Source organism: Hyla sarda, chromosome 7, assembly GCF_029499605.1.
Source record: "Hyla sarda isolate aHylSar1 chromosome 7, aHylSar1.hap1, whole genome shotgun sequence".
Taxonomy (NCBI): domain Eukaryota; kingdom Metazoa; phylum Chordata; class Amphibia; order Anura; family Hylidae; genus Hyla; species Hyla sarda.
The window spans coordinates 163381964-163409215 of record NC_079195.1 but is presented as its reverse complement, the minus strand read 5'-3'; the positions used below and the strand labels follow the sequence as shown (position 1 = coordinate 163409215).

At 41.9% G+C, this 27252-nt stretch overlaps 1 protein-coding gene across 1 annotated transcript in view; it reads left to right on the top strand.

Annotated features, from left to right (window-relative positions):
* The window catches only part of DTX4 (deltex E3 ubiquitin ligase 4), a 69118-nt gene extending 65485 nt beyond the window's left edge, over window positions 1–3633 (top strand). Inside the window, exon 9 of the mRNA XM_056531174.1 lies at window positions 317–3633. Coding sequence (XP_056387149.1) covers window positions 317–529 — 213 coding nt within the window. The 3' untranslated portion in view covers window positions 530–3633. The remainder of the gene's footprint in view (window positions 1–316) is intronic.
* Window positions 3634–27252: the final 23619 nt, after the last annotated feature.

Genomic DNA, 27252 nt, shown 5'->3' with positions numbered 1-27252 from the left:
GAATCTGTCTGTTATTACACAGACCTGACGCGGGGGCCAGCAACATATTCCTCTTAACCGATCTATGACATGCCGGTACGTCATGGATCGGGAAGCTATTGGACACTGTAGGCTGGTGTGGTTTTGCCCTTATGCAATGATTGTTATAATGTAAGTGGAGTGATGGGTTCCATAACCCCTTTTATACAGTATTTAAAATGGAGCATACCTGGATTACATCAATTTGTTATTTCATTCACTTGATTGAAAGCTCAGCAGGCAAGGGTGCTTGGTTTCAATATTAACTCCTGTCTCTGGTCTTTCTGTCTTTTTGAAGGTCCTTCTCCTCTTGATAAAATCCTGGGAAAGTCGCCTTCTCTTTCCTGTCCTTCCTTCACGTGTTCCTGGTGTTCTGGACACTGTGTCCATTACCCGAATTCCACTCAAGACAGAGTTTGGATCCAATGTAACTGGAAAAGGATTTCCAGACTCCCGTTATCTGGACAGTGTCTTGCGTCAGCTTCAGGATTGGGGGGTGTCAGTGGACTAATCTGGTACTTTAAATGCCAGTGACATACCAGCAGTTCGTTTAAAGTCATTGCAGTGGTTACATTAACCAGTCATTCCTGAAATGTACAGTTGTCTGCTTTTAGTGCAGAACAGAGTATTTACATTTGTATATATATATTTCTATGTTTTTTACAAGTCACAAGAGTGTAGATTTTTTGCAGGTTATTTTGATCGTTGCCTTCATATGCTCTTTAATTGAGTCAATTTAAAGTGACAGCTGTTAGCTGTTGCCTACAAATAAAAGTTATCAAATATCTTCAGCATAGGGGATAATTATCTGATCATGGAGGGTTCGACTGCAGGGAACCCCAGTGATCTTCAGAAGATGGGAACTGGGAGTCTCCCCTGAGAACAGAACATTGGTCAAGCATGCACACCACCATTCCCCTCATTCTCTGTTGAAACTGCTGAAGATGGGTGAGTTTTTGGCTATTTTCATCAACTCCCATAGAGAATGAATAGTAGTCTCAGGGAAGACGTGCTTCCCCATTCCCAGTGTTCCCTGTTCTAGAGATTACTAAGGGATCCTAGCAATCAGACCGGACACAAAAACATAGTTATTTCTTATCCTGAGGATTTGTGATAACTACTATTCGTGGGTGAGTTCTGTCTTCTTAGAAGCCAGGTAGGTGTAATACATTATACATGACACATATTTCTTTAGAAGTACTACAATTAGTTTTAATCTTCACAAAAAGCTAATAATTCTGCAGACTTCATTTGATAGATAATAGTTGCTATGGATACACTGCCTAATTGCTTACACAAGCAGCATTACTCCAGCAATCCAGAGTCTGTTAGATTTATGGTGGTAATGAAACTATACTTTATTATCTCATAGTAATAATCATTGCCTAGGTTGCCTAGGTTAGATGATACAAAGGTCTCTTAAAGATGAGCTGATCACTGGGAAATCTGTCATCAGTGTCACCCGCACTAACCTGTTGGTACAGGCTGGTAGTGCGGATGACACTGATGATAACGATTCCTACCTATCCCTGATCCATGGTCCTGTTATCTTCCTTGTTCAAGGCTTGGCGCACAGATGATGCTCCAGGAGCACACTGACGTCACTGCTGCTTCTTCACTTAACTGGCTCCATGCAGACTTGGGGTAGCAGCAATGACGTCAGTTTTCTCCTGGAGCTTCGCCCGTGCACCAAGTTCACCGCCCGAATTGAGGAAGATAAAGGGCGAGCGGGACCATGGATCGAGAATAGGTAAGTATTGTTATTATCAGGGTCATCGGCACTACCAGTCTGTACCAACAGGTTCGTAAAGGTGACACTGATTACAGACTCCCTTTTAATTTGATAACTAAAACTGTAAAACCTGCAAAGAATCGATGCCTGTTTGTTCTCTACTAGTTCTCTTTCCATCTCTAGGAGATGCATATCAATGTACTTTTCTTGGTTTGTTTGTTTAGAAAAAAAAAAACAATTATAACCTACTAGAATAATTGTGGAACTGTATTATATGTGGCTAGATTAACTTAAAGGAGTAGATTTTTCTTTCTGATTAAAGTCTAGCCTGATGTAACTGAGCAGTGTGTAGAATACAATCTCATCATTTTCCATACATACTTTAAAGTGTAAACCCATTTCCCCATTTCAAACACTTAGATTTATAATATTTTGGGTTATTTTATGTTGTTTTTTTTTTGCCATTTGTAAACAAGACTACTTTCAAATTTTTGCCTGTTGCCAGTGAAAAAAAAGACAGTAGTTTAAAGGGGTATTCCAGGATTTTTTTTAATTTGACTATGCTACAGGGGCTGTAAAGTTAGTGTAGTTCATAATATAGTGTCTGTACATGTGTGTGACTGTTTTCTCACAATTCTTATGTGATTTTCACCCCATTATTTATTTTTAACCGCATACAAAATTACTGTTGTCTCAAATTTTTCCCAGCTTGCAATGCGGCTGAGACCTGACTCCCTAGTCAGCTGATGACAGGGATCCGGAGCTTCAATGGTTGGAGTGATTGCTTGGTGGGAGAGGGATCAATCTGCAACTAATACAACAGCTGTAGGCACCCTGATTGAAAACCACAGGTCTTTTGAATGGATGCAGCTCAATTATGTTTCAATGGGTGGGGTGGCTGATGTATGGGAGGGAGGAAAATGGAATTGTGGGATTTGTAGTCAAAAAAAGAAAAGTCAAACAGGAAATACAAGTTCACAAAAGCTAGCCACAGTATTATGGTAATCTCACAACATAGCCATTTAGCCCCAAGACAAGCGCAGATCCTTCCTAAGCATGTCCATTACTATCTGCCAGGTACGTACTAAAATCACCTTATGGTGGATAACCTCTTTAACTAGCATTGTAGTTCCTTTCTATAAACCCCTTTATGCATAACACATTAATAGTTCCATCCCACAAGAATGAGAAAATACCAAACTCCCTTTAGTCTTTTAATCCACACTATTAGACATCCACACATCAATAGTTTTTATCCATGAATATCATTTCAGATAGATGTTCCATTTGGTAACAACAGTATATTATTACACTTTTTCCTAGTAACACAGTACTGTTGGGCACCATGATACATAGAAATTTCAAGATATATTTCTGGGCAAAACCTCATTGTTGACTTATTGAATTTGCTGTGATTTGTATACATTCTCTTCAAAAGTAGAGGAGAAATTTTCATGTAAATCCTTTGGTTCAAAGGTTGTCTCAAAAATACATTGTGGATAAATTGCAGAGGTTACCAGCGATGTATTTGTAAAATTTTATTTTTGTTATGTCTATGTACAATTTTATAACATTTTTGTTTTTTGCATGTCACTAAAAAAAATTTTTACGTTGTTTTACATTGCTTTTGAAGTTGAAATCTGAAATAAATACAGATTAGCTTTATGTTGTTCAAAAATATAAATATCAATTTGTGTAGTGTAATTGATCAATGACTGTAATGTAGGAAAATAATTTCTATTATTTGAGTAATTGATCATTGTATGTAGCACTGGTTACAGATGCATTTTGGAAGAGACATTACACTGTGCCTCTAGACAGGTACTTACAGTTACTGTATATCTATAATTAAAGAAAGCATAAAATATTAAATGTGTGATTTCATAATTTTTTTTTTTTAAATGTGACATGTATTGCTTTCACAAATTCATTGTTGTTTTTAGATACATTGTACGTTTTGATAAAAAAAAATGTTGTCAACCCTTTCCAAAAGAAAATTTGATCAATCCAGTATTCCTTTTAACAATCACATGATAACCCCAGGCTATACAATGATTTGCTGGTTTATGTGTCAATCAGCTCCCAGGCCAAAAGGAGACAGCAAAAGGCATAGGGAATTTAACATGGTTTTAAAAGCATGTAGTGTGCTATTGTCTGCATTCTGAAAAGAGGGAGAGAGACAGACAGACAGTGTGTGTGAGCAGGTGGCCAGAGCAGACCTATCCTGCAGAATGTCAGGGATCTGTACTGGGACCAATATTGTTTAATATCTTCATTACTGATATTGCAAAAGGTCTCGATGGTAAGGTGTGTATTTTTGCTGACAACAAAAAGATATGTAACAGAGTTGATGTTCCCAAATGGAAAAGGATTTAGGAAAACCAGAAGAATGGTCAGAACTCTGGCAACTGAAATTTAATGTGGATAAGTGCAAGATAATGCACCTGGGGCGTAAAAACCCAAGGGTAGAAGATTATTATTATATTTGACACAGTCCTGACCTCAGTATCTGAGGAAAGGAATTTAGGAGTAATTATTTCAGAAGAATTAAAGGTAGAAAGACAATGTAATAGAGCAGCAGGAAACTCTAGCAGAATGCTTGGATGTATAGGGAGAGGTATAAGCAGTAGAAAGAGAGAAGTGCTCAATGCGCTGTACAGAACACTGGTGAGACCTCACTTTGAGACATAGTTTAAAATTAGAGGGGAAAGGTTTAAAAGTAATATCAGGAAGTATTACTTTACTGAGAGAGTAGTAGATGCATGGAATAGCCTTCCTGCAGAAGTGGTCGCTGCAAATACAGTGAAGGAGTTTAAACATGCATGGGGTAAGCATAAGGCTATCCTTCATATAAGATAGGGCCAGGGACTATTCATAGTATTCAGATTATTGGGCAGACTAGATGGGCCAAATGGTTCTTATCTTCCGACACTTTCTATGTTTCTATGTTAAGCCTTTTCATATTACAATACCCCCTCCACAACTAGCTGAGCACAAACCCAAGTCTACACTATTCCACAGCAAAATGAGCACAGCCTTGTGGGCTCATTTTAGGGACTTCCTGTCTATTCCGGCAGAAGCCTCATTGTGCACTACAAATCCCAGCCAGCATTGTTCCAGGCAAATACAAATATCTGTTAAACTGCAATATCTATTTAAATCGCATAGCCATCTAAAGCACATTTCTTACATTTACAGGGTTTAACCTCAAGGACTCAGCCCATTTTGACCTGAAAGGGGTACTCCACTGGGAAAAAAATTTTTAAATCAATTGATGCCAGAAAGTTAAAAGGGGTACTCCGGTGAAAAACTTTTTTTTTTTGTAAATTACTTCTATTAAAAAATATTAATCCTTCCAGTACTTTTTAGCGGCTGTATACTACAGAGGAAATTCTTTTCTTTTTGGATTTCTTTTCTGTCACGACTGCAGTGCTCTCTGCTGACACCTCTGTCCATGTCAGGAACCGTGCAGAGCAGGAGAAAATCCCCATAGCAAACATATGAGGTGTCAGCAGAGAGCACTGTGATTGTGACAGAAAAGAAATCGCAAAAGAAAAGAATTTCCTCTGTAGTATACAGCCGCTAATAAGCACTGGAAGGATTACAACATTTTAATAGAAGTAATTTACAAATCTTTTTAACTTTCTTGGACCAGTTGATTAAAAAAAAAAAAAAAAAAGTTTTCCACCAGAGTACCCCTTTAACCCCTTAAGGACCCAGCCATTTTACACCTTAGGACCCTGCCATTTTTTGCACATCTGACCACTGTCACTTTAAACATTAATAACTCTGGAATGCTTTTAGTTATCATTCTGATTCCGAGATTGTTTTTTCGTGACATATTCTACTTTAACTTAGTGGTAAATTTTTCTTGGTGAAAAATCCCCAAATTTTATGAAAAATTTGAAAATTTTAAATTTTTCTAACTTTGAAGCTCTCTGCTTGTAAGGAAAATGGATATTCAAAATAAATTTTTTAATTCACATATACAATATGTCTACTTTATGTTTGCATCATAAAATTGACGAGTTTTTACTTTTGGAAGAAACCAGAGTGCTTCAAAGTTCAGCAGCAATTTTCCAATTTTTCACAAAATTTCAAAACTCACTATTTTTCAGGGACCAGTTCAGGTTTGAAGTAAATTTGAAGGGTCTTCATCTTAGACATATGCCACAAATGACCCCATTATAAAAACTGCAACCCCCAAAGTATTCAAAATCACATTCAGTCAGCGTTTTAACCCTTTAGGTGTTTCACAGGAATAGCAGCAATGTGAAGGAGAAAATTCACAATCTTCATTTTTTACACTCGCATGTTCTTGTAGACCCAATTTTTGAATTTTTACAAGGGGTAAAAGGAGAAAATGTATACTTATATTTGTAGCCCAATTTCTCTCGAGTAAGCACATACCTCATATGTCTATGTAAAGTGTTCGGCGGGCGCAGTAGAGGGCTCAGAAGCGGAGGAGCGACAAGGGGATTTTGGAGAGTACGTTTTTCTGAAATGGTTTTTGGGGGGCATATTGCATTTAGGAAGCCCCTATGGTGCCAGAACAACAAAATAACCCCACATGGTATACCATTTTGGAAACTAGACCCCTTGAGGAACATAACAAGGAATTAAGTCAGACCGTTTCACAAATTTTCCATATGTAAAATTTGTTTTTGTTTTTTTCACTAAAATGTGTGTTTCCCCCCAAATTTCACATTTTTGCAAGGGTTAATAGCAGAAAATACCCCCCAAAATGTGTAACCCCATCTCTTCTGAGTATGGAGGTACCCCATAAGTTCCCCTGAAGTGCACTACGGGCGAACTACAATGCTCAGAAGAGAAGGAGTAATATTTGGCTTTTTGAGAGCAAATTTTGCTAGGGGGGCATGTCGCATTTAGGAAGCCTCTATGGTGCCAGAACAGCAAAATAACCCCACATGGCATACCATTTTGGAAACTAGACCCCTAGAGGAACGTAACAAGGAATTAAGTGAGCCTTAATACCCCACATGGGTTTCACGACTTTTCCATATGTACATTTTTTTTATTTATTTTTTCACTAAAATGTGTGTTTCCCCGCAAATTTCACATTTTTGCAAGGGTTGATATCAGAAAATACCCCCCAAAATTTGTAACCCCATCTCTTCTGAGTATGGAGGTACCCCATAAGTGGACGTCAAGTGCACTGCAGGCGCTCACAATGCTCAGAAGAGAAGGAGTCACATTTGCAAACTTTGCTGAAATGGGGGGGACATGTCGCATTTGGGAAGCCCCTATGGTGCCAGGACAGCAAAAAAAAAAAAACACATGGCAACACATTTTGGAAACTAGACCCCTTGAGGAACGTAACAAGGGGTAAAGTAAGCCTTAATACCCCACAGGGGTTTCACGACTTTTGCATATGTAAAATAAAAAAATAAAAATTTCACTAAAATGTGGGTTTTCCCCCCAAATTTTACATTTTTACAAGGGTTAATAGCAGAAAAGACACCCCAAAATTTGTAAATACATTTCTTTGGAATAAGGACATACCTTAATTTTTTATGATTTTCGCTCCGCGGGTGCACACCAGGTCTTGGAGTGGGAAGTCAGTCAGGGGCCTTGAGCTTATTATAGCCAGGATGTGGGACCCCCCCTCAAGGAGCATTAATGGGGGAAGCACTGAGCCCTAAAATAGGGGAACACTATGGGGGACAACGGGCCGTAACTGGGGTAGACAGGTGGGGTACAGAGGCCCGTAATATGGGGTACAGTGGGCCAGAAAACTATAAATCATAAAATAATAAAACAGGATATGTTCCCAGAATGATGACCCAGAGAATAGCCAAAATTAAAAAAAATATGCCCGCCCCAAACCCTATGCTCTGAGTCATCATTCTGGGAACGTGATGTGTGTGGCCGTCCCTAACCTGTTGCCTCAAATGCGCACCCGCTCAGGTGGAGAGAGAGCGCTGCACATTTGAGGCACCATAAAAAAAAGTCCCCGATGATAGTGACTCAGTGACCTATGACCCATTTCAGAAAAAAACACCCCTAGAGGTCTTATCAGGTTTTTTTTTTTTTTTCAGTTTTTTTGGGCAATTTAGTGGTTAATGGGGGTTAAAATTTGGAATGTACTCTGGACTTTGTACATTGGTCAAATTATGGAAAATTAAAATGTAAAGGGAAAATTTAGTGCTCCATGGAAGTGTGATACTCCCTGAAGCAGCCTATGCAGAGGCCCGGATTATCTGGGCAAGTGTCACACTGATACGTGGTGTCCTTCCGTCTCCCCTTCTTGTGACACACTCTGCATCTTTTCTGGGATCGTCCCGACTTTCCACTGTGGGGGATCACACCTGGAAAATGCTGGCCTGGGACGATCCTGGCGCCTACAACTCCAGACCCTTGGGAAGCCCGGCCTGATCTTTCCCGGTCAGCAAAGATCAGGAACCTTAGGACTTCTTCTTGGTACTGGAGGAATGTCCCTGTGTTGCCAGTGTACTGGGATAGTACAAAAGCGTTGTACATGGCAACCTGTACCATGTAGACCGCAACTTTTTTGTACCATGCCCGTGTTTTCCGCATGGCGTTGTATGGCTTGAGGACTTGATCTGAGAGATCAACTCCCCCCATATACCGATTGTAGTCCAGAATACAATCGGGCTTGAGGACCGGTCCCACGGTACCTCGCACAGGGACAGGGGTGCTGCCATTCCCATGAATAGTGGTGAGCATAAGGATATCCCTCTTATCCTTATACTTCACCAACAACAGGTTATCATGGGTAAGGGCACGGGACTCACCCTTGGGGATAGGCGTCTTAACAAAATTTAGAGGGAGGCCTCTCTGGTTCCTCCGCACGGTCCCACAAGCGGACGTGGATCTGGCGGCAAGGGATGTGAAGAGAGGGATACTGGTATAAAAGTTATCCACGTACACGTGGTAACGCTTATCCAGCAATAGGTGCATAAGGTCCCAAACGATTTTCCCGCTAACACCCAGAGTGGGGGAACAATCTGGGGGTTCAATACGGGAATCTCGTCCCTCATACACTCTAAACTTGAGAGTGTACCCTGAGGTACTCTCGCAGAGTTTATAGAGCTTCACGCCATACCGCGCCCACTTCGAGGGAATATACTGGCGGAAGATGAGTCTCCCCTTAAAACTGATGAGAGACTCATCTACCGAGAGGTCCCTGAGCGGTACATAGGCCTCCAAAAATTTGGCCCCAAAGTGATCGATGACCGGCCTCACTTTGTAAAGCCGGTCATGGGCGGGATCACCTCGGGGCGGACATGCCTCATTATCTGCATAATGCAGGCATTTCCGAATCACCTCGTACCGCTTCCGTGACATCGCCATACTGTAAAGCGGGGTCTGATAGAGGACGTCCCCGCTCCAGTAATGACGGACACTTGGTTTTTTGTCCAGGCCCATATGCAGCGTGAGGCCCCAAAATGTCCTCATTTCCGCTGCATCAATGGCGCGCCATTCATTGGACCTGGCCAAAAACGAATCTGGGTGGTGGGCAATGAACTGCTGGGCGTACAAGTTCGTTTGCTCCACCATTAGATTGACCAGGCTGTCACTGAAAAAAAACTTTAAAAAGTCCAGATCAGTGAAGCCAGCCGTGTCAATCCGGATTCCTGAGTCGCCAACAAACTCAGGAATCCGTGGCTGATAACCCTCTGGGGGGCTCCAGACAGGTTCATCGGAAGGGGGCTCCGGTGCACTTGTCTGGGGGGCCGGACTCCTATTACGAGCAGCATTGCCACTCGTACTAGTGTCGGCCACTGGGTCACTATCATGGGGGGTGCGTGGCCTCGCCTGGCGGCGTCTCCGCCGCCATACAGGGGACTCATCATCACTGCTAGATGATGAGGAGGATGATGAAGAACACAAAAATGTAGGATCTTCATCGTCCTCACTGGCAGATTCGGAGTCGGAGGCTAAAAAAGCGTAAGCCTCCACTGCCTAAAATGCCCGGCGAGCCATCGCCTTTTTTCTACGGTGGCGGGGGGAGGGGCGGTGGCGGGGGGGGGGAGGGGGTGTGTGCGGGGGGGGGGGGGGCGGGGAAGTATGTAGTGTGGTGCTTGGTGTAATACTTTATATAACGGTGTGTGATTATCACTCACACACCGTTATAATGGAAAAAAAATAAAAAAAACACGCTGCGGCCAAAAAAAAGGGGTGGCGCATGCAGCGCCCTGAACCCCTAATAGGTCCCGGGTGACACTAATCACAGGACCCTAGGGGCCTATTAGGGGGTCAGGTGGGGGGGGGATTTTTTTTATTTATTTTTTTACTTTTATGTTACTTTTACTTTCAGTTTACCTACCTTTCCCTAAGGGACACACTTTTCCTGCACTAGGGGGGCAATCGTCTTCTGTGAGGGGGCTCTGGAGCATAGAGGGGGGGTCCCGGTCCTCTTTACACAGCTTTGCCCGCTGACTGAACTCGAGCGAGTGCGCAAAGCTGCGTGAGAGGTCCGTTAACCCCTTCTCTGCCGCGCTGCTATTGGCTGGAATACCCGGAATCGGAGCAGATCGCTTGCGTGATTTCGCAAGCGATCTGTGACGATCGCCGATATGTGGGGGTCCTGGGACCCCCCTCGGCGTCTGCCCTGGATCCCTGCTGAAGGATTACAGCAGAGATCCGCTTCCGATCTCCGCCGGGTGAGCGCGGAGACCAGGAAAAGACCGAGACGTATGCATACGTCATGGGTCCTTAAGACCCAGGGTGTGATGACGTATGCATACGTCATGGGTCCTGAAGAGGTTAAAGGGTACCTCTCATCAAATAAACTTTTGATATATTTTAGATTAATGAATGTTGAATAACTTTCCGATAGCATGTTAATGAAAAATATGCTTCTTTCTATTGTATTTTTCCCGATCAGTCCTGTCAGCAAGCATTTCTGACTCATGCTGGAGTCCTAAACACTCAGAGCTGCCAGCCTGCTTTGTTCACAGCCAAACAGGCTGTGAACAAAGCAGGCTGGCAGCTCTGAGTGTTCTCCTTTGTGAAAAAAGCAGACTGGCAGCTCGTAGTGTTTAGGACTCCAGCATGAGTCTGAAATGCTTGCTGCCAGGACTGGTAGGGAGACCCCTAGTGGTCATTTCTTCAAAGTGGAAAATTAAATAGAAAGAAGCATATTTTTTAGTAACATGCAATTGTAAAGTTATTCTGCATACTTTAATCTATAATATATCAAAAGTTTTTTTGATGAGAAGGACCCTTTAAACAGATTTGTAAATTACTTCTAATAAAAAATCTTTCTGACTCTCTGCTGACACCTCCATGTCAGAAATTGTCCAGAGCAGGATAGGTGTGCTATGGGGATTTACTCCTACTCTGGACAGTTCCTAAAATAGACAGAGGTGTCAGCAGAGAGAACTGTGGGCAGACAGAAAGGAAATTCAAAAAGAAAAGATATTCCTGTGGAGCATGTAGCCGCTGATAAGTATTGAAAGGATTAAGAGTTTTAAATAGAAGTCATTTACAAATCTTTTTAACTTTTTGGCACCAGTTGATTTTAATGGGTACTCCAGCCTTAATACATCTTATCCCCTATCCAAAGGATAGGGGATAAGATGTATGATTGTGGGGGTCAGTCGTCACGCTACACACTCAACACAACTTTGGGATTTTGGAGAGAGAATTTTGCTGTGATGGTTTTAGAAAGCCTCCATGGTGCCAGAACAGCAAAAAGTCCTCCACATGGCACACTATTTGGGAAACTACACCCCTCAAAGAATGTAACAAGAGGAATAGTGAGCCTTAACACTTCATAGATGTTTTACGACTTTTCGTTAAAATTGGACGTGAAAATAAAAAAAATTATTTTTAACACTAAAATGTTGGTGTTACCCCTAATTTTCACAAGGAGTAATAGGAGAAAAAGCCTGCCGCATTTGTAGCCTAACAAGGGGTACAGTGAGTACTTACACCTCACAGTTTTGTTTGAACAGTGTCGCATAAAAATGAAAAATTAGATTTTTGAGTGAGTGAGACAACACGGAGAACATTTGAGGCCTAAAGTGGTGATTTGCACTGCAATGGCAGAGGTTCTGACATCAAATCTAAAAAAAAAACAGCAAGTGACCTAAATTTTGAAACTAAACCGCTGAAGGAACATAACAAGGGGTACAGTGTGTATTTACACCTCATAGGTTTTTTGAACAGTGGGCCGTAAAAATGAAAAATAAATGTTTTTACAATAAAATGCAGGTGTTACACCAATTTTATCATTTTCACAAGGGTTAACCCCTTAACGATCACAAAGACCGGGATCGACGTACAGTGTGTTGTCTTCCTGGCACTCGAGTTCGGCACTGGCTGAGTCTCTCTGAAGCTTTGGTTTGTATTCTAAAGTGTTGTATTCTTAAGTGTGAACCTCTGAGAAGTTTTATACGCAGAAGTTTAAAAAGCAGGAGTTGTAAGCAGGACCCACTGTAACTGTAAGTATTACACTCCCTTGATAAAAGTAGTTTTTCTTAATAGTTAATAACAGCTTTTTGTCGCCAAGGATATGGACAGCAGGATAGGAGGTTTTCTTCAGTGCACATTGTGCCACATGTATACATCTCTGGAGCAGCAGCTTCAGGGTGAATACTGCTGTGACAAATGTGAGCATGTTGCCCACCTGGAAGCTCGTATTAGAGATCTAGAGGAGCAAAAAATGCAACATTGAGGGCGATTGACAATCTTACAGAGCAAGCAGTTAGTGGGGTAGAAATGGAGGTTGGAGAAACTAGCCAGGAGGCCCAAGTAGGGAGCTGTGTTAATGTAGTTAGAGGGACTGGAAAGGGGGCAAGGAAAAGGAAGGCCACTTCTGCTTCTGATCTCCCAAGTAAAATTGCCAAGTTGGGCGATGATGCGAGGGCCTCAGTATCAGAGATGGCAACCCTGGTGGATACTGGTCTCCCTAACAGCCGGGGGAACAGCTCAACTAGTAGTGTGGGGAATGGTAACGCAGGTAGGCCAAGACAGTTAGTTGTGGTAGGGGATTCTATAATCAGGAAGACGGATAGAATAATTTGTCGCCAAGACCACCTCAACCGAATGGTTTGCTGTCTCCCTGGCAGGGTTCGGCATGTGGTGGAAAGGGTGGACAAACTACTAGGGGGGGCTAGGGAGGACCCAGCTGTCGTGGTCCATGTGGGAACCAACAACAGAATACATGGTAGGTGGAGGTCCTTGAAGAATAATTACAAGGAACTAGGTGCCAAGCTGAAGGGAAGGACCTCTAAGGTTGTGTTCTCTGGAATACTTCCTGTGCCATGCGCATCGCAGGAAAGACAGCAAGAGCTTAGGGAGTTAAATGCATGGCTTAAGTCGTGGTGTAAGGGGGAAGGGTTTTTAGAGCACTGGGCTGACTTTTCATTGGGGTACAAACTCTATTCTACGGATAATTTGCACCTGAAGGGAAGGGGGTCCGCTGTGCTGGGGGAGAGAATCCTGGAAGGGGTGGCAGAGTATTTAAACTAGGTGAGTGGGGGGAGGATAATAAAGCAAAGAAAGCAGACAGTTGGATGGATAGGTTAGAGAGGGGTCAGGACATAATGGTGGGTGGAGAGGAGTCCTGTGGGGGGAGGTTAAGAGCAGTGGATAAGGAGATCCATGGGTTACAAACCAGCCGTAAAAATAAATGTAGCCCGAAAAATTGTAATCCCAATAATTCAAATAATAACATTAACCCCAATAACTCAGAAAATCCCTTTAGTGAGACTATATGTGTAAAACTTAATGGAAATGTAAAGTGTATGTTCACAAATGCCAGAAGCCTAGCAAATAAAATTGGGGAGCTTGAGGCCTTGATACTGGAGGAACATATTGATATAGTTGGGGTCACTGAGACATGGCTGGACTCCTCGCATGACTGGGTTGTTAATCTGCAGGGATTTACATTGTTTCGCAAGAATAGAATGAACAGAAAAGGTGGTGGAGTCTGTCTGTATGTTAGAAGTGGTATGAAAGTCAGTGTGAACAATGCCATAGTGTGTGATGATTCTGAGGATGTGGAATCATTGTGGGTAGAATTACAAAAGGAGGGAAATATTGAAAAAATAGTATTTGGTGTAATCTACAGACCCCCTAATATCACTGAAGAGATAGAAGGTCGGCTGCATAAACAAATAGAGAGGGCTGCCCTGGCAGGTACAGTGGTAATAATGGGAGATTTTAACTATCCAAATATAGATTGGGGCTGGGGGCTGGCTAAAACTACAAAGGGGAGAAAATTCCTAAATTTATTGCAGGATAATTTTATGGGCCAGTTTGTGGAGGACCCAACAAGAAGTGATGCCTTGTTGGATCTGATCATTTCCAACAACGCAGAGTTGGTTGGTATTGTAACTGTTCGGGAAAACCTTGGTAATAGCGACCACAATATAGTTACTTTTGACTTAAAATGTAGAAAACAAAGACAGACGGGGAAGGCAAAAACATAAAACTTTAAAAAGGCAAATTTCCCTGGGCTGAGAGCTGCACTACAGGACATAGACTTGAGGGAGGTGTTCTCAAATACTGATACAGAAGGTAAATGGGAAATGTTTTAATCAACTCTAAATAACTATACAGCTAAATATATACCAAAGGGGAACAAATATAAACAAAACTAAATCCTACATGGCTGACAAATTATGTTAAAAGAGCAATAAACAACAAAAAAAATTGCCTTCAAAAAATTCAAATCTGATGGGTCAGCTATAACATTTAAACAGTACAAGGAGCTTAATAAAATCAGTAAAAATGTAATAAAAACAGAAAAAATTCAAAATGAGAGACAGGTGGCCAAAGAAAGGAAAACTAATCCTAAATTTTTTTTTTTAAATATATAAATACAAAAAAAACAAGGACAGAGCATGTAGGACCCCTTAATAATGATAATGGGGAGGTTGTCATGGGGGGCGATCAAGAGAAGGCGGAACTACTGAATGGGTTCTTTAGTTCTGTATATACTATGGAAGAAGGAGCTGACATTGGACAGGTCATTGCTGGTAACATATCATGTAATGTACTGAACTGGCTTAATGTAGAAATGGTACAAGGTAAGTTAAGTAATATAAATGTAAGCAAATCTCCAGGGCCAGATGGATTGCACCCAAGAGTTCTTAGAGAACTAAGTTCAGTGATATCTGTACCCCTTGTTCATGATATTTAGAGATTCTCTGGTGTCTGGTATTGTGCCAAGGGACTGGCGCAAGGCGAATGTGGTGGCAATCTTCAAGAAGGGCTCTAGGTCTTCGCCAGGCAATTATAGACCGGTAAGTTTAACGTGCATTGTGGGTAAATTGTTTGAAGGACTTATATGGGATTACATATAGGAATACATAGTGGATAATAGTATTATAAGTGATAGCCAGCATGGGTTTACTAAGGATAGAAGTTGTCAAACCAATCTAATTTGCTTTTATGAAGAGGTGAGTAGAAGCCTTGACAGAGGAATGGCTGTGGATATAGTGTTTCTGGATTTTGCTAAAGCATTTGATACTGTCCCTCATAGACGTCTGACAGGTAAGTTAAGGTCTTTGGGTTTGGAAACTTTCGTTCGTAACTGGATTGAACACTGGCTCATGGATCGTACCCAGAGAGTGGTGGTCAATGATTCATACTCTGATTGGTCCCCGGTTGTTAGTGGTGTACCCCAAGGTTCTGTACTGGGACCGCTGTTGTTTAATTTATTTATCATGGATATAGAGGATGGTATTAACAGCTCTTTTTCTATCTTTGCAGATGACACCAAGCTTTGTAGCACAGAACAGTCTATAGAGGATGTGCACAAGTTACAAGATGACTTGGATAGACTAAGTGTCTGGGCATCCACTTGGCAAATGAGGTTCAATGTGGATAAATGTAAAGTTATGCATCTGGGTACTAATAACATGCATGCCTCTTATGTCTTAGGGGGGATTAAACTGGCAGAGTCACTGGTAGAGAAGGATCTGGGTGTACTTGTGGATCACAGACTTCAGAATAGCATGCAATGTCAGGCTGCTGCTTCCAAAGCCAGCAGGATAATGTCATGTATAAAAAGAGGCATGGACTCAAGGGACAGGGACATAATACTCCCCCTTTATAAAGCATTGGTACGGCCTCACCTGGAATATGCTGTTCAGTTTTGGTCGCCTGTACATAAAAGGGACACTGCGGAGCTGGAAAGGGTGCAGAGACGTGCTACTAAACTAATATGGGGCATGGAACATCTTAGCTATGAGGAGCGATTAAAGGAGTTACAATTGTTTAGTCTTGAGAAGAGACGTTTTAGGGGGGATATGATAAACGTATATAAGTATATAAATGGCCCATACAAAAAATTTGGAGAAAAACTGTTCAAGGTTAAACCCCCCCCAAAGGACGAGGGGGCACTCCCTCCGTCTGGAGAAGAAAAGGTTTAGTCTAAAGGGGCGACACGCCTTCTTTACCATAAGGACTGTGAATTTATGGAACAGTCTACCACAGGAACTGGTCACAGCAGGAACAATTAACAGCTTTAAAACAGGGTTAGATACATTCCTGGAACAAAATAACATTAATGCTTATGCAGAATTATAAAACAACATTCCTTCCCCTTATCCCCTTACACCCTTCCCTTCAATGCCCTGGTTGGACTTGATGGACGTATGTCTTTTTTCACCCATACAAAGTATGTAACTATGTAACATCGCGGATCGGGTTGACAGGTTGCTGGGTGGGGCTGGAGAAGACCCAGCAGTCATGGTACATATTGGCACCAATGACAAAGTAAGAGGTAGGTGGAGTGTCCTTAAAAATGATTTCAGGGACTTAGGCTGCAAGCTTAAGGCAAGGACCTCCAAGGTAGTATTTTCTGAAATATTACCTGTACCACGAGCCACACCAGAGAGGCAGAAGGAGATTAGGGAGGTAAACAAGTGGCTCAGAAGCTGGTGTATGAAGGAGGGGTTCATGGAGAACTGGGCTGACTTCGCTGTCGGTTACCAGCTCTACTGTAGGGACGGGCTGCACCTCAATGGGGAGGGTGCAGCTGTGCTTGGGGAGAAGATTGCTAAAAGGGTGGAGGAGTGTTTAAACTAGGGACTGGGGGGAGGGGATCTACAACATAGAGGGGGAAGATAGTGTAGATAGAGAGGGGGACTTAATAATGTACCTGGGGTGGAGCGGAGGGAGGGGTTAGAATAGTTTATAGGGATAGGCATCATAGTGGGGAAAAAAACATACTCTATTGAAGTGCATGTTGACTAATGCCAGAAGTCTGTCCATTAAAACTGACTGGAGTCAACTGGAGTTGAAAATTTCTGAGGAGGATTATGACATAGTAGGTATAACAGAGACTTGGTTGGACGATAGCTGTGACTGGGCGGTTAACATACAGGGTTATAGTCTATTCAGGAAGGATCGGACAAAACGGAAAGGGGGAGAAGTCTGTCTTTATGTAAAGTCCAATTTGAAGGCCGCACTGCTGGAGGATATTTGGGAGGGAAACGATAATATGGAGTCATTATGGGTAGAAATATATGGAAATAAAAAAAAAATTCTGATAGGGGTTTGCTATAAGCCACCAAACATAATGAAAGAGCCAGAAGATCAATTGTTGAGGCAAATAAACAAGGCAGCAAATCAAAATGATGTGATAATAATGGGGGACTTTAACTATCCTGATATAAACTGGGAGACTGAGACCTGTGAATCTCATAAAGGAAACAGGTTTCTGACTATAGCTAAAGACAATTATCTGTCCCAAATGGTGCAGGGCCCTACCAGAGGGGGTTCCCTACTAGACTTAATATTAACCAACATACCTGACAGAGTAAATAATGTGCAAGCAGATGAACACCTAGGAAATAGTGATCATAATATAATACATTATAACTTGTTCTTCAATGAGGGAATCTCTTGAGGGGCCACAAAAACAATGAACTTTAGGAAGGCAAAGTTTGATCAACTCAGAGAAGCCCTTAACAATATAAAATGGGATAATGTCCTTAAAAAGAACAATATTGACACTAAATGGAAGACTTTTAAAAATAGCTTAAATTTTCACTGTAAGATGTATATACCTTATGGGAATAAAAGGGTTAGAAATAAAAGAAAACCAATATGGATGAATAAAAATGTTAAGGAGGCAATAAATGACAAATAAAGCATTTAAATTGCTAAAACAGGACAGCAGTGAAGAAGCATTAAAAAGCTATAGAGAAAAATGTAAAATATGTAAAAAACAGATAAAAGCCTCAAAAATAGTGGCAGAAATACTCATTGCCAAAGAGAGTAAAACTAACCCCAAAATGTTCTTTAACTATATAAATAACAAAAAGGTCAAAAATGAAAGTATTGGCCCTTTGAAAAATGATGAGGAAGAAATTATAAACGGGGATCAGGAAAAAGCAAATATATTAAACAAATTCTTCTCCACTGTATTCACTGAGGAAAATGAAATTCCAGGTGATATACAGTGTGATAAGGTAAACTCCCCAGTACAGGTCACCTGTCTAACCCAGGAAGAAGTACAGTGCCGCCTACAAAAAATCAAAACAGATAAATCACCAGGTCCAGATGGCATTCACCCTCGTGTTCTAAAGGAATTAAGTAATGTAATAGACAGACCCCTATTTTTAATATTCAGGGACTCTATAGTGACAGGGACTGTTCCCCAGGACTGGCGCATGGCAAATGTGGTGCCAATATTTAAGAAGGTATCAAAAGGTGACCCCGGGAATTATAGACCTGTTAGTTTAACCTCTGTTGTATGTAAATAGTTTGAGGGTTTCCTAAGAGAAGCTATTTTCTTGATAAAAATAAATGTATGACCCCATATCAGCATGGATTTATGAGGGATCGGTCCTGTCAAACTAACCTGATCAGCTTTTACGAGGAGGTGAGCTCCAGACTGGACCAGGGCCAATCGGTGGATGTCGTATATCTGGATTTTTCCAAAGCATTTGATACGGTTCCACATAAAAGGTTGGTGCATACAATGAGAAGGTTTGGGCTGGGGGAGAATGTGTGTAAGTGGGTAAGTAACTGGCTCAGTGATAGGAAACAGAGGGTGGTTAATAATGGTACTTATTCTGATTGGGTGATTGTTACTAGTGGGGTACCACAGGGGTCCGTCTTGGGTCCTGTCCTATTTAATATATTTATTAATGACCTTGCAGAGGGGTTGAATAGTAAAGTAGGAATCTTTGCAGATGACACTAAACTCTGTAAAGCGGTAAACACATTAGAGGACAGTGAACTGTTACAAATGGATCTGGATAGGTTGGAGGTTTGGGCTGGGAAGTGGCAGATGAGGTTCAACACTGATAAATGTAATGTAATGCACATGGGGAAGAAAAATCCGGGCTGGGATTATGTATTAAATGGGAGAACACTTGGGATGACTGACATGGAAAAGGACTTTGGAGTCTTAGTTAACAGTAAATTTAGCTGTAGTGACCAGGGTCGGGCAGCTGCTGCCAAGGCTAATAAAATCATGGGGTGCATCAATAGGAATAATAGGAAATAATTCTATGGCTGTATAAATCACTAGTCAGACCACACATAGAATACTGTGTACAGTACTGGGCACCAGTGTACAAGAAAGATATAGTGGAGCTGGAGAGGGTTCAAAGACAGGCAACCAGAGTAATACGGGGAATGGGAGGACTACAGTACCCAGAAAGATTATCAAAATTAGGGTTATTTAGTTTAGAAAAAAGAAGGCTTAAGGGCGACCTAATCACTATGTATAAATATATCAGGGAACAGAACAGAGATCTTTCCCATGATCTATTTATACCCAGGACTGTATCTATAACAAGGGGGCATCCTCTACATCTAGAGGAAAGAAGGTTTCTACACCAGCACAGACGGGGGTTCTTTACTGTGAGAGCAGTGAGACTGTGGAATTCTCTCCCGGAGGAGGTGTTCATGGTGAACTCTGTAATAGAGTTCAAAAAGGGTCTGGATGCATTTTTGGAGAGTAATAACGTCGCTGGTTATGTATACTAGATTTATAGGGACAGAACGTTGATCCAGGGATTTATTCTGACTGCCAAATTTGGAGTCAGGAAGGAATTTTTACCTCTAGTATGAGGGTTTTTGCCTTCCTCTGGATCAACTCAACTCAATAGGGACTTATTAGGGTTATAGGTTGAACTTGATGGACTCTGGTCTTTTTTCAACCTTATGAACTATGTTACTATGTAAATATATGTCCTGGTGCGGAGGTACTTCGCGCACCAGGACATACATTTACGTCCTGTACATGACCGCGAGCATAGGATCAGTGCTTGCGTCATGCACTGCAGGTCCCAGCTGCTATCAGCAGCTGGGGACCTGCCGGTAATGGCGGACATCAGCGCTGATGTCTGCCATTAATCCCTCAGATGCCGCGTGATTAAATGGATGATCGGAACGCGCTGCTGTGGGGATCCGATCATCTAAAGTGGCGGCTGGAGGTCCCCTCAATTGCCTCCAGCCGTCTACTGAGGTCTTCTGACCACACCCAAACTAAAGCGGGCTCAGCAAATATAACAGTTCACGAAGTGCTACTGTGTATATCAATGCTCTAACATGGAACCACAAAAGAAAATATGATATACCAAAAGAAGCGCACACCCACTATTCAAATGCAATTAAAGACAGGATTATATTGTTGTAAACAAACATGATGTAAAGCAGACAAATACATTTAAAAAACATTAAAAGGCACAAAGGCCATCACACAACAGGGGGGACTCCCTAAACAAGGGAAGACCACTCCCGGGACACCTGCACAATCAATAGTATTCCGTGCATCCTCCTAGCCCTAATCAGAATAAGAACAATAAGTTGTATAAGTGCACAAACACATATAGGTCCTAACTCAGTACACACATATTAATGATATCTTCACCTGTAAGTACAGCAATGAATGGTATTACATACAATCTGAATTAGAACTGAGAAAGGAGGGCTAGAGACAGCAGATGGAGGATGAACGAGCAGGTGTCCTTCTGAACCCCACACGTTCCGTTGCCCGTCGGCAACTTCCTCAGGGGTGTTGACAACAGGAAAGTGGGGTCTTCCTTTTACCCACTGGCACTTTTGGTGTTGGAAAGCATCATGGCGCATGCCTCCCCTGCCGAAAACAAAGTGCGGGCCATTTCTCTCTTCTAATAAGGGGGCGGGGGGGGGGGGCTGGAGGTAGTGTGTATGTGTAGAAAAACTTATATTAAATTGTGTTTACAGTGTGTATGGTCTGTGTAAATAAAAATGTAAAAGGAAGTTTTCTAAAAAATGTTTTAACTTCTAGTGAAAAAATCCCTGCGCCAAAAAAGAGCTATTACCTAATCACTGATTAGTGCTCTTTGGCGGCAGGGGGCACGGAAGTCAATGAAGGGTCCAACTAGGGATCGATTTCACCGATACTTTCGGCCGATATTCATGACTTTGGAAGTTATCGGTAATTACCTTGCCGATAATGGCGATAATGCGGGCGCTTTAAAGCAATGAACTGCAGCAGTTTTTGCAGGGCCAGAGGCTGGCGCTTCCTGCTTCTCTCCCCCTGCCTGTCCTGGGGTCCTGAGTCCAACCACCGCCACTGCCCCCCCCTGCCTATCCTCTGGCCAGAGACCGCCGCCACCCACTTCTCTCCCCCTGCCAGTCCTGAATCCAACCACTGCTGCTGCCCCCCCCCCCACCTATCCTCTGGCCAGAGACCGCCGCCCACTTCTCTCCCCCTGCCGGTCCTGAGTTCAACCACCACTGCTGCCCCATTTCCTCCCCCCATCCCCGGTGTTATAATTACCTGTTCCCGGGGTTCGCACCACTTCTGGGTCCTGCGGCGTCCTGCGCTGTGGCTGTGTGCTGCGCTGGGCAATGACGAGCGATGTCCTCAACGCGACGTCACCGTCAGTATGCACAGAACAGCTCAGGACCCCATCGGAGCCAGAAGTAGCGCAGACCCCCGGAACAGGTAATTATAAAACAGGCAGGGGGAGCATCAGTGGTGGTAGGATTCAGAACCCCAGGACAGGCAGGCGGAGAGAAGCGGGTGGCGGCAGTCTCTAGCCCTGCAAAAGCCGATGCAGTTCATTGATTTAAAGCGCCCACTTTAAATCATTGATCTGCAGTGGCTTCTGCGGGGCCAGAAACAGTTTATCAGGGTAAACCCGCACACACACATTTTACCACGGACATTTGGGGGGAGAAATAGCTGATAACTTATACCGGAATATCGGTGTAAGTTATCGGCTATCGGCCTGAAAGTTCACAGGTTATCGGTATCGGCCCTAAAAAAATCTATATCGGTCGATCCCTAGGTCCGACCACTCAGCCCAGAACAGTGGCTGGTGGCACGAACACAGATCCCCTTGCAAAAAAAAATTTTTTGAAAAAGTTAAAAAGCCAAAAAAAAGCACCTGAACCCTAAAAAATGCTGATCAGTGATAAATCACTGTCAGCGGTCAGGGCAGGCAACACACAGGGGTACGGTCCATTCACATAGCACTGCACTACTGCTGGTGGTATGGACCGCTAAGCCCCAAAAAGGTGCTAAAGTAAAAAAAAAAAAAGCTTCCCGAAAAAGCGCCTGCACTGCCTGGTACTGCACTGATCAGCGGTGGGGTGGGAGATTTGCTAACAGTGGCCCGCCACTCTTTTATCACTAAGAGGGTCCGCCAAACAGTTAGCTTGCAAAAAATAAAATCTACACCATAAAAAGAGGCTGGGGTCAGACTGCAGCGCCCCTGTAGGGCCCGGGTCACACAACAGAAGGTGCCGCTGCCCTTGGACACCTACAGTGCTGCCAAAAAATGTTTTTTCTTTTTTTTACCACCTATAAACTATCACTATTGGTGGTGTGTCATACACCACCGATCACCCTCCTTTTCCGGGCCATCGGAAACCCGAATAGCCGGGAAATGCTGAATTGACCGCTGAATCACAGCGATCGCCAACATGAAGGGGTCTCAGGACCCCCCTTGTCCATGACACGAGATGCCTGCTGAACAGCAAATGGCACCCTGCGTCCTAAACCCGTTAAGCACACACACACACAGAATATCTACCGGTTGTAAGCTAACAGAACAATAAAAACCATGAACATTTAAAATGCATTAGCCTTTTTAAATGCTTTACGTACATATTCTTGGTTTAATAAAATACACGTTAGATAAGCTAACAGTGCAATAAAAAGCATGTATATATTTGTCCAGTAATAAGCTCTGCAGTTCTTGCCTTTACCACCTTCAATTTGTCAGATATTCTTATATCTGGAGATTCACAAGAATCATATCCAATCCTGAGTATGAATTATGCACCTGTGAGTAAAATGTGTAGTCTCGCTCTGTTGGATGATGTATGCAAATATCAAATAGTTCCATTCTCCATAGTTCGGTCTTCACTTGACCCTATGTATGTTTAGAAGTACCTATAGTATCCACTTCTAGGTCTACTACTACATTAAAATCTACACATACAATTACATTTCCACAACAAACAAAGTACCGTATAACACTATCAAATTTTTAGCCTAAAGTCTACCTGCGTGTTATACGCCGATAAGCCGCTGCAGTTCAATGATTTAAAGCGGGCACTTTAAATCAATGAACTGCAGCGGCTTTTGCAGGTCCAGAGACCTGCCGTCTCTGCCCACTTCTCTGCCCCTGCCTATCCTGGGGTCCAGAGACTGCCGGCACCGCTGCCCCATTACCTCCCCCATCCCCCCGATTTTTCTGACCCCGCAGAAGCCCACAGGAAAGGCAGGGGGAGAGAAGCGGGCAGCGACGGCCTCTCTCCCCCTGCCTTACCTGGGGGCTTCTGCGGGGTCAGAAACAGTGTAATCGATGTATACACATGCACACACATGCCCCCTCATTTTACCAAGGATATTTGGGTAAAAAACTTTTTTTACCCAAATATCCTTGGTAAAATGAGGGTGCTTGTTATAGGCCGGTGCATGGTATACCCCGATAAATACGGTATGTTTTTTTTTGCTAAATGTATAATTTTGCAGATAAATAATAATTGTTTTTATTGGGAGCATATAAGCATACAATTGAATATTATCAATATTATTAGTGGAACAGCACAAAATAATGTATCTACCTTTAGTGTCCAGATTAACATGTTTTACAGTGAATTTTACACCTTTTATGGCTTTATCAATGTACCTCTAGTATAAGTTGTAAAGTTGGCTTGTAAAATATGTGGAAAGTTCAGATGACTCAACCTATTCGCATCTCATAGAAGAAGATGAGTCTCCTGGATACAAAAGACATCACATCCAAGAGCTTTTGCCTCCCTTCAGAGAAGGGACCTCTTATATGGGCTATTAAGCCCGTTCACATTCATGCTTGCAAACCTAATCACCATCTAGATATAAATATATATATTTTTTTTTTATATTCCTTAACAGGAGCTAAGCTGATACCAGGGAACACTACCTGAAAAGGTTGTGTAATGAGCTGCTTTTATATTCCTTAACAGGAGCTAAGCTGATACCAGGGAACACTACCTGAAAAGGTTGTGTAATGAGCTGCTTTGCATATTCCCCTATATATATATATATATATATATATATATATATATATATAAATAAATATATATATATATATATATATATATATATACATATACAAACACAGTGGGGATCAAAAGTTTGGGCACCCCAGGTAAAAATGTATATTAACGTGCATAAAGAAGTCATGGCTGGATGAAAAAATCTCCAAAAGGCATCAAATTACAGATTAGACATTCTTATAATATGTCAACAAAAGTTAGATTTTATTTCCATCATTTACACTTTCAAAACAACTGAAAACAAAAAAATGGCGTCCGCAAAAGTTTGGGCACCCTGCAGAATTTATAGCATGCAATGCCCCCTTTGCAAAGCTGAGACCTGCCAGTGTCATGGATTGTTCTCAATCATCATCTGGGAAGACCAGGTGATGTCAATTTCAAAGGTTTTAAATGTCCAGACTCATCTGACCTTGCCCCAACAATCAGCACCATGGGTTTTTCTAAGCAGTTGTCTAGAAATCTGAAACTGAAAATAGTTGATGCTCACAAAGCTGGAGAAATCTATAGGAAGATAGCAAAACGTTTTCAGATGTCAATATCCTCTGTTCGGAATGTAATTAAGAAATGGCAGTCATCAGGAACAGTGGAAGTTAAAGCAAGATCTGGAAGACCAAGAAAAATATCAGACAGAACAGCTTGCAGGATTGTGAGAAAAACAATTCAAGATCCACGTTTGACTGCACAATCCCTCCAGAAAGATCTTGCAGACACTGGAGTTGTGGTACACTATTCCTCTATAAAGAGATACTTGTACAAATATGGTCTTCATGGAAGAGTTATCAGAAGAAAACCTCACCACGTCCTCACCACAAAAATCAACATTTGAACTTTGCAAATGAACATATAGACAAGCCTGATGCATTTTGGAAACAAGTTATGTGGACTGATGAGGTTAAAATTGAACTTTTTGGCCGAAATGAGCAAAGGTACGTTTGGAGAAGAAGGGGAACAGAATTTAATGAAAAGAACCTCTATCCAACTGTTAAGCATGGGGGTGGATCAATCATGCTTTGGGGTTGTATTGCAGCCAGTGGCACAGGGAACATCTCACGAGTAGAAGGAAAAATGGATTCAATAAAATTTCAGCAAATTTTGGATGCTAACTTGATGCCATCTGTGAAAGAGCTGAAGATAAAGAGAGGCTGGCTTCTACAAATGGATAATGATCCTAAACATACCTCGAAATCCACGGTGGATTACATCAAGAGGCGTAAACTGAAGGTTTTGCCATGGCCTTTACAATCTCTGGACCTCAACATAATTGAAAATCTATGGATAGATCTTAAAAGAGCAGTGCGTGACAGACAGCCCAGAAATCTCAAAGAACTGGAAGACTTTTGTAAGGAAGAATGAGTAAAGATACCTCAAACAAGAATTGAAAGACTCTTGGCTGGCTACAAAAAGCGTTTACAAGCTGTGATACTTGCCAAAGGGGGCAGTACAAGATATTAACTCTGCAGGGTGCCCAAACTTTTGCAGACACCATTTTTTTGTTTTCTGTTATTTTGTGTAAATAATAAAATCTATCTTTTGTTGACATATTATAAGAATGTCTAATCTGTAATTTGATGCCTTCCTTTTGGAGATTTTTCCATCTTTCCTTGGCTTCTTTATGCACATTAATACAAATTTTTACCTGGGGTGCCCAAACTTTTGATCCCCACTGTATCTATAGATAGCTGTATATAGTGTATACAGAACAGGAGGTGCACTTACCTACCTGATTTCTTTCCTCGCCGGGTCCGTGTAGCTTCGCCCCCTAGTGATGACATTATTAGGGCAAATATAGACAAGAAGAAGCGCTTCTAGTGTGATAACGTAAAATATAAAAAAACAAATGAGAAAAGCAATAATGCTCACCGAGTATATTTGTACTACAGCCAAGGACAACTATGGTGTAAACATGGAATAACCCTCAACGGGGGAAGATCGGCAGCCGCTCCTGGCAACACAGGTGAAGCACTCAGCAGGATCCCTCCAAGGAACAGCACAGGATAAAGTAGACGCACAAGACTTCAAAGGTAAAATGATTTATTTACCCGGCATGCTACGCGTTTTGCTGGACAACCAGCTTCATCAGGCATGTTAGGGGTAGGAACACATAAGGTATTTATACATAGTTGTTAACCCATACATTGCTGGTGTAAAAGCAATGTGCAGGAACACATAAAAAACACATAAAAACTGATAAAATTCCATAATTAAATATGCCACAAACATATGCTAAACCAGATAAATATAAAAAAATATAAAAAATTATGGAAAGCAGGTCATGCTACCCAGCGCTCTCAATCATCACATTTAATCCACCAGGAAAAAGGGAACCAAGTGAAAAAATCCAGTATGATTCTCTATTAATTAGATGGTATAGATATGTCGTGAAACACTGTGTAACATGATCTGCTTCCTACATTGGGACGGTGTTTATTCATGAGGGACCGCACCATCTGAACGGTGCGGCCCACATACTGCAAACCGCAAATACAAGATAAAAGATATATCGCATAGCTGCTTTCGCAGCCATGCACTCCTTTGATCCGAAAAGTTTTCTTTGAAGCATTACCGATAAAGTTATCACCTTTTTCTATCATAATGCAACATTTACATCTCATTTTTCCACATGGAACAGTGCCATTATCCTGTACTACAGAATTGGATATAACAGATCGGTTATTCTTCAAACCATCACTAGGGGCCACCAAATTCCACAGATTTTGTGATCTGCAGAATGTGACACCCGGATATTCTGACAAAGTATCTTTAAGAATCGGATCACCTTTTAGTATATACCAATATTTATTAAGTATTGTTTTTATCTAAGGTGCTGCACAATTAAAACTAGTGATAAAATTATAACTATAATTCTTATTCGGTTTTTTATTTTTACATTTAGCTATTGTAAGGTTTGTAGTCTCCTTCTCAATGTCATTAGCAGCAGTTTTTGAAGTTATCAAATCCTCCTGTCGTTGCACCTTAGCCCGATTGAAAGCTTTATTCAAAAT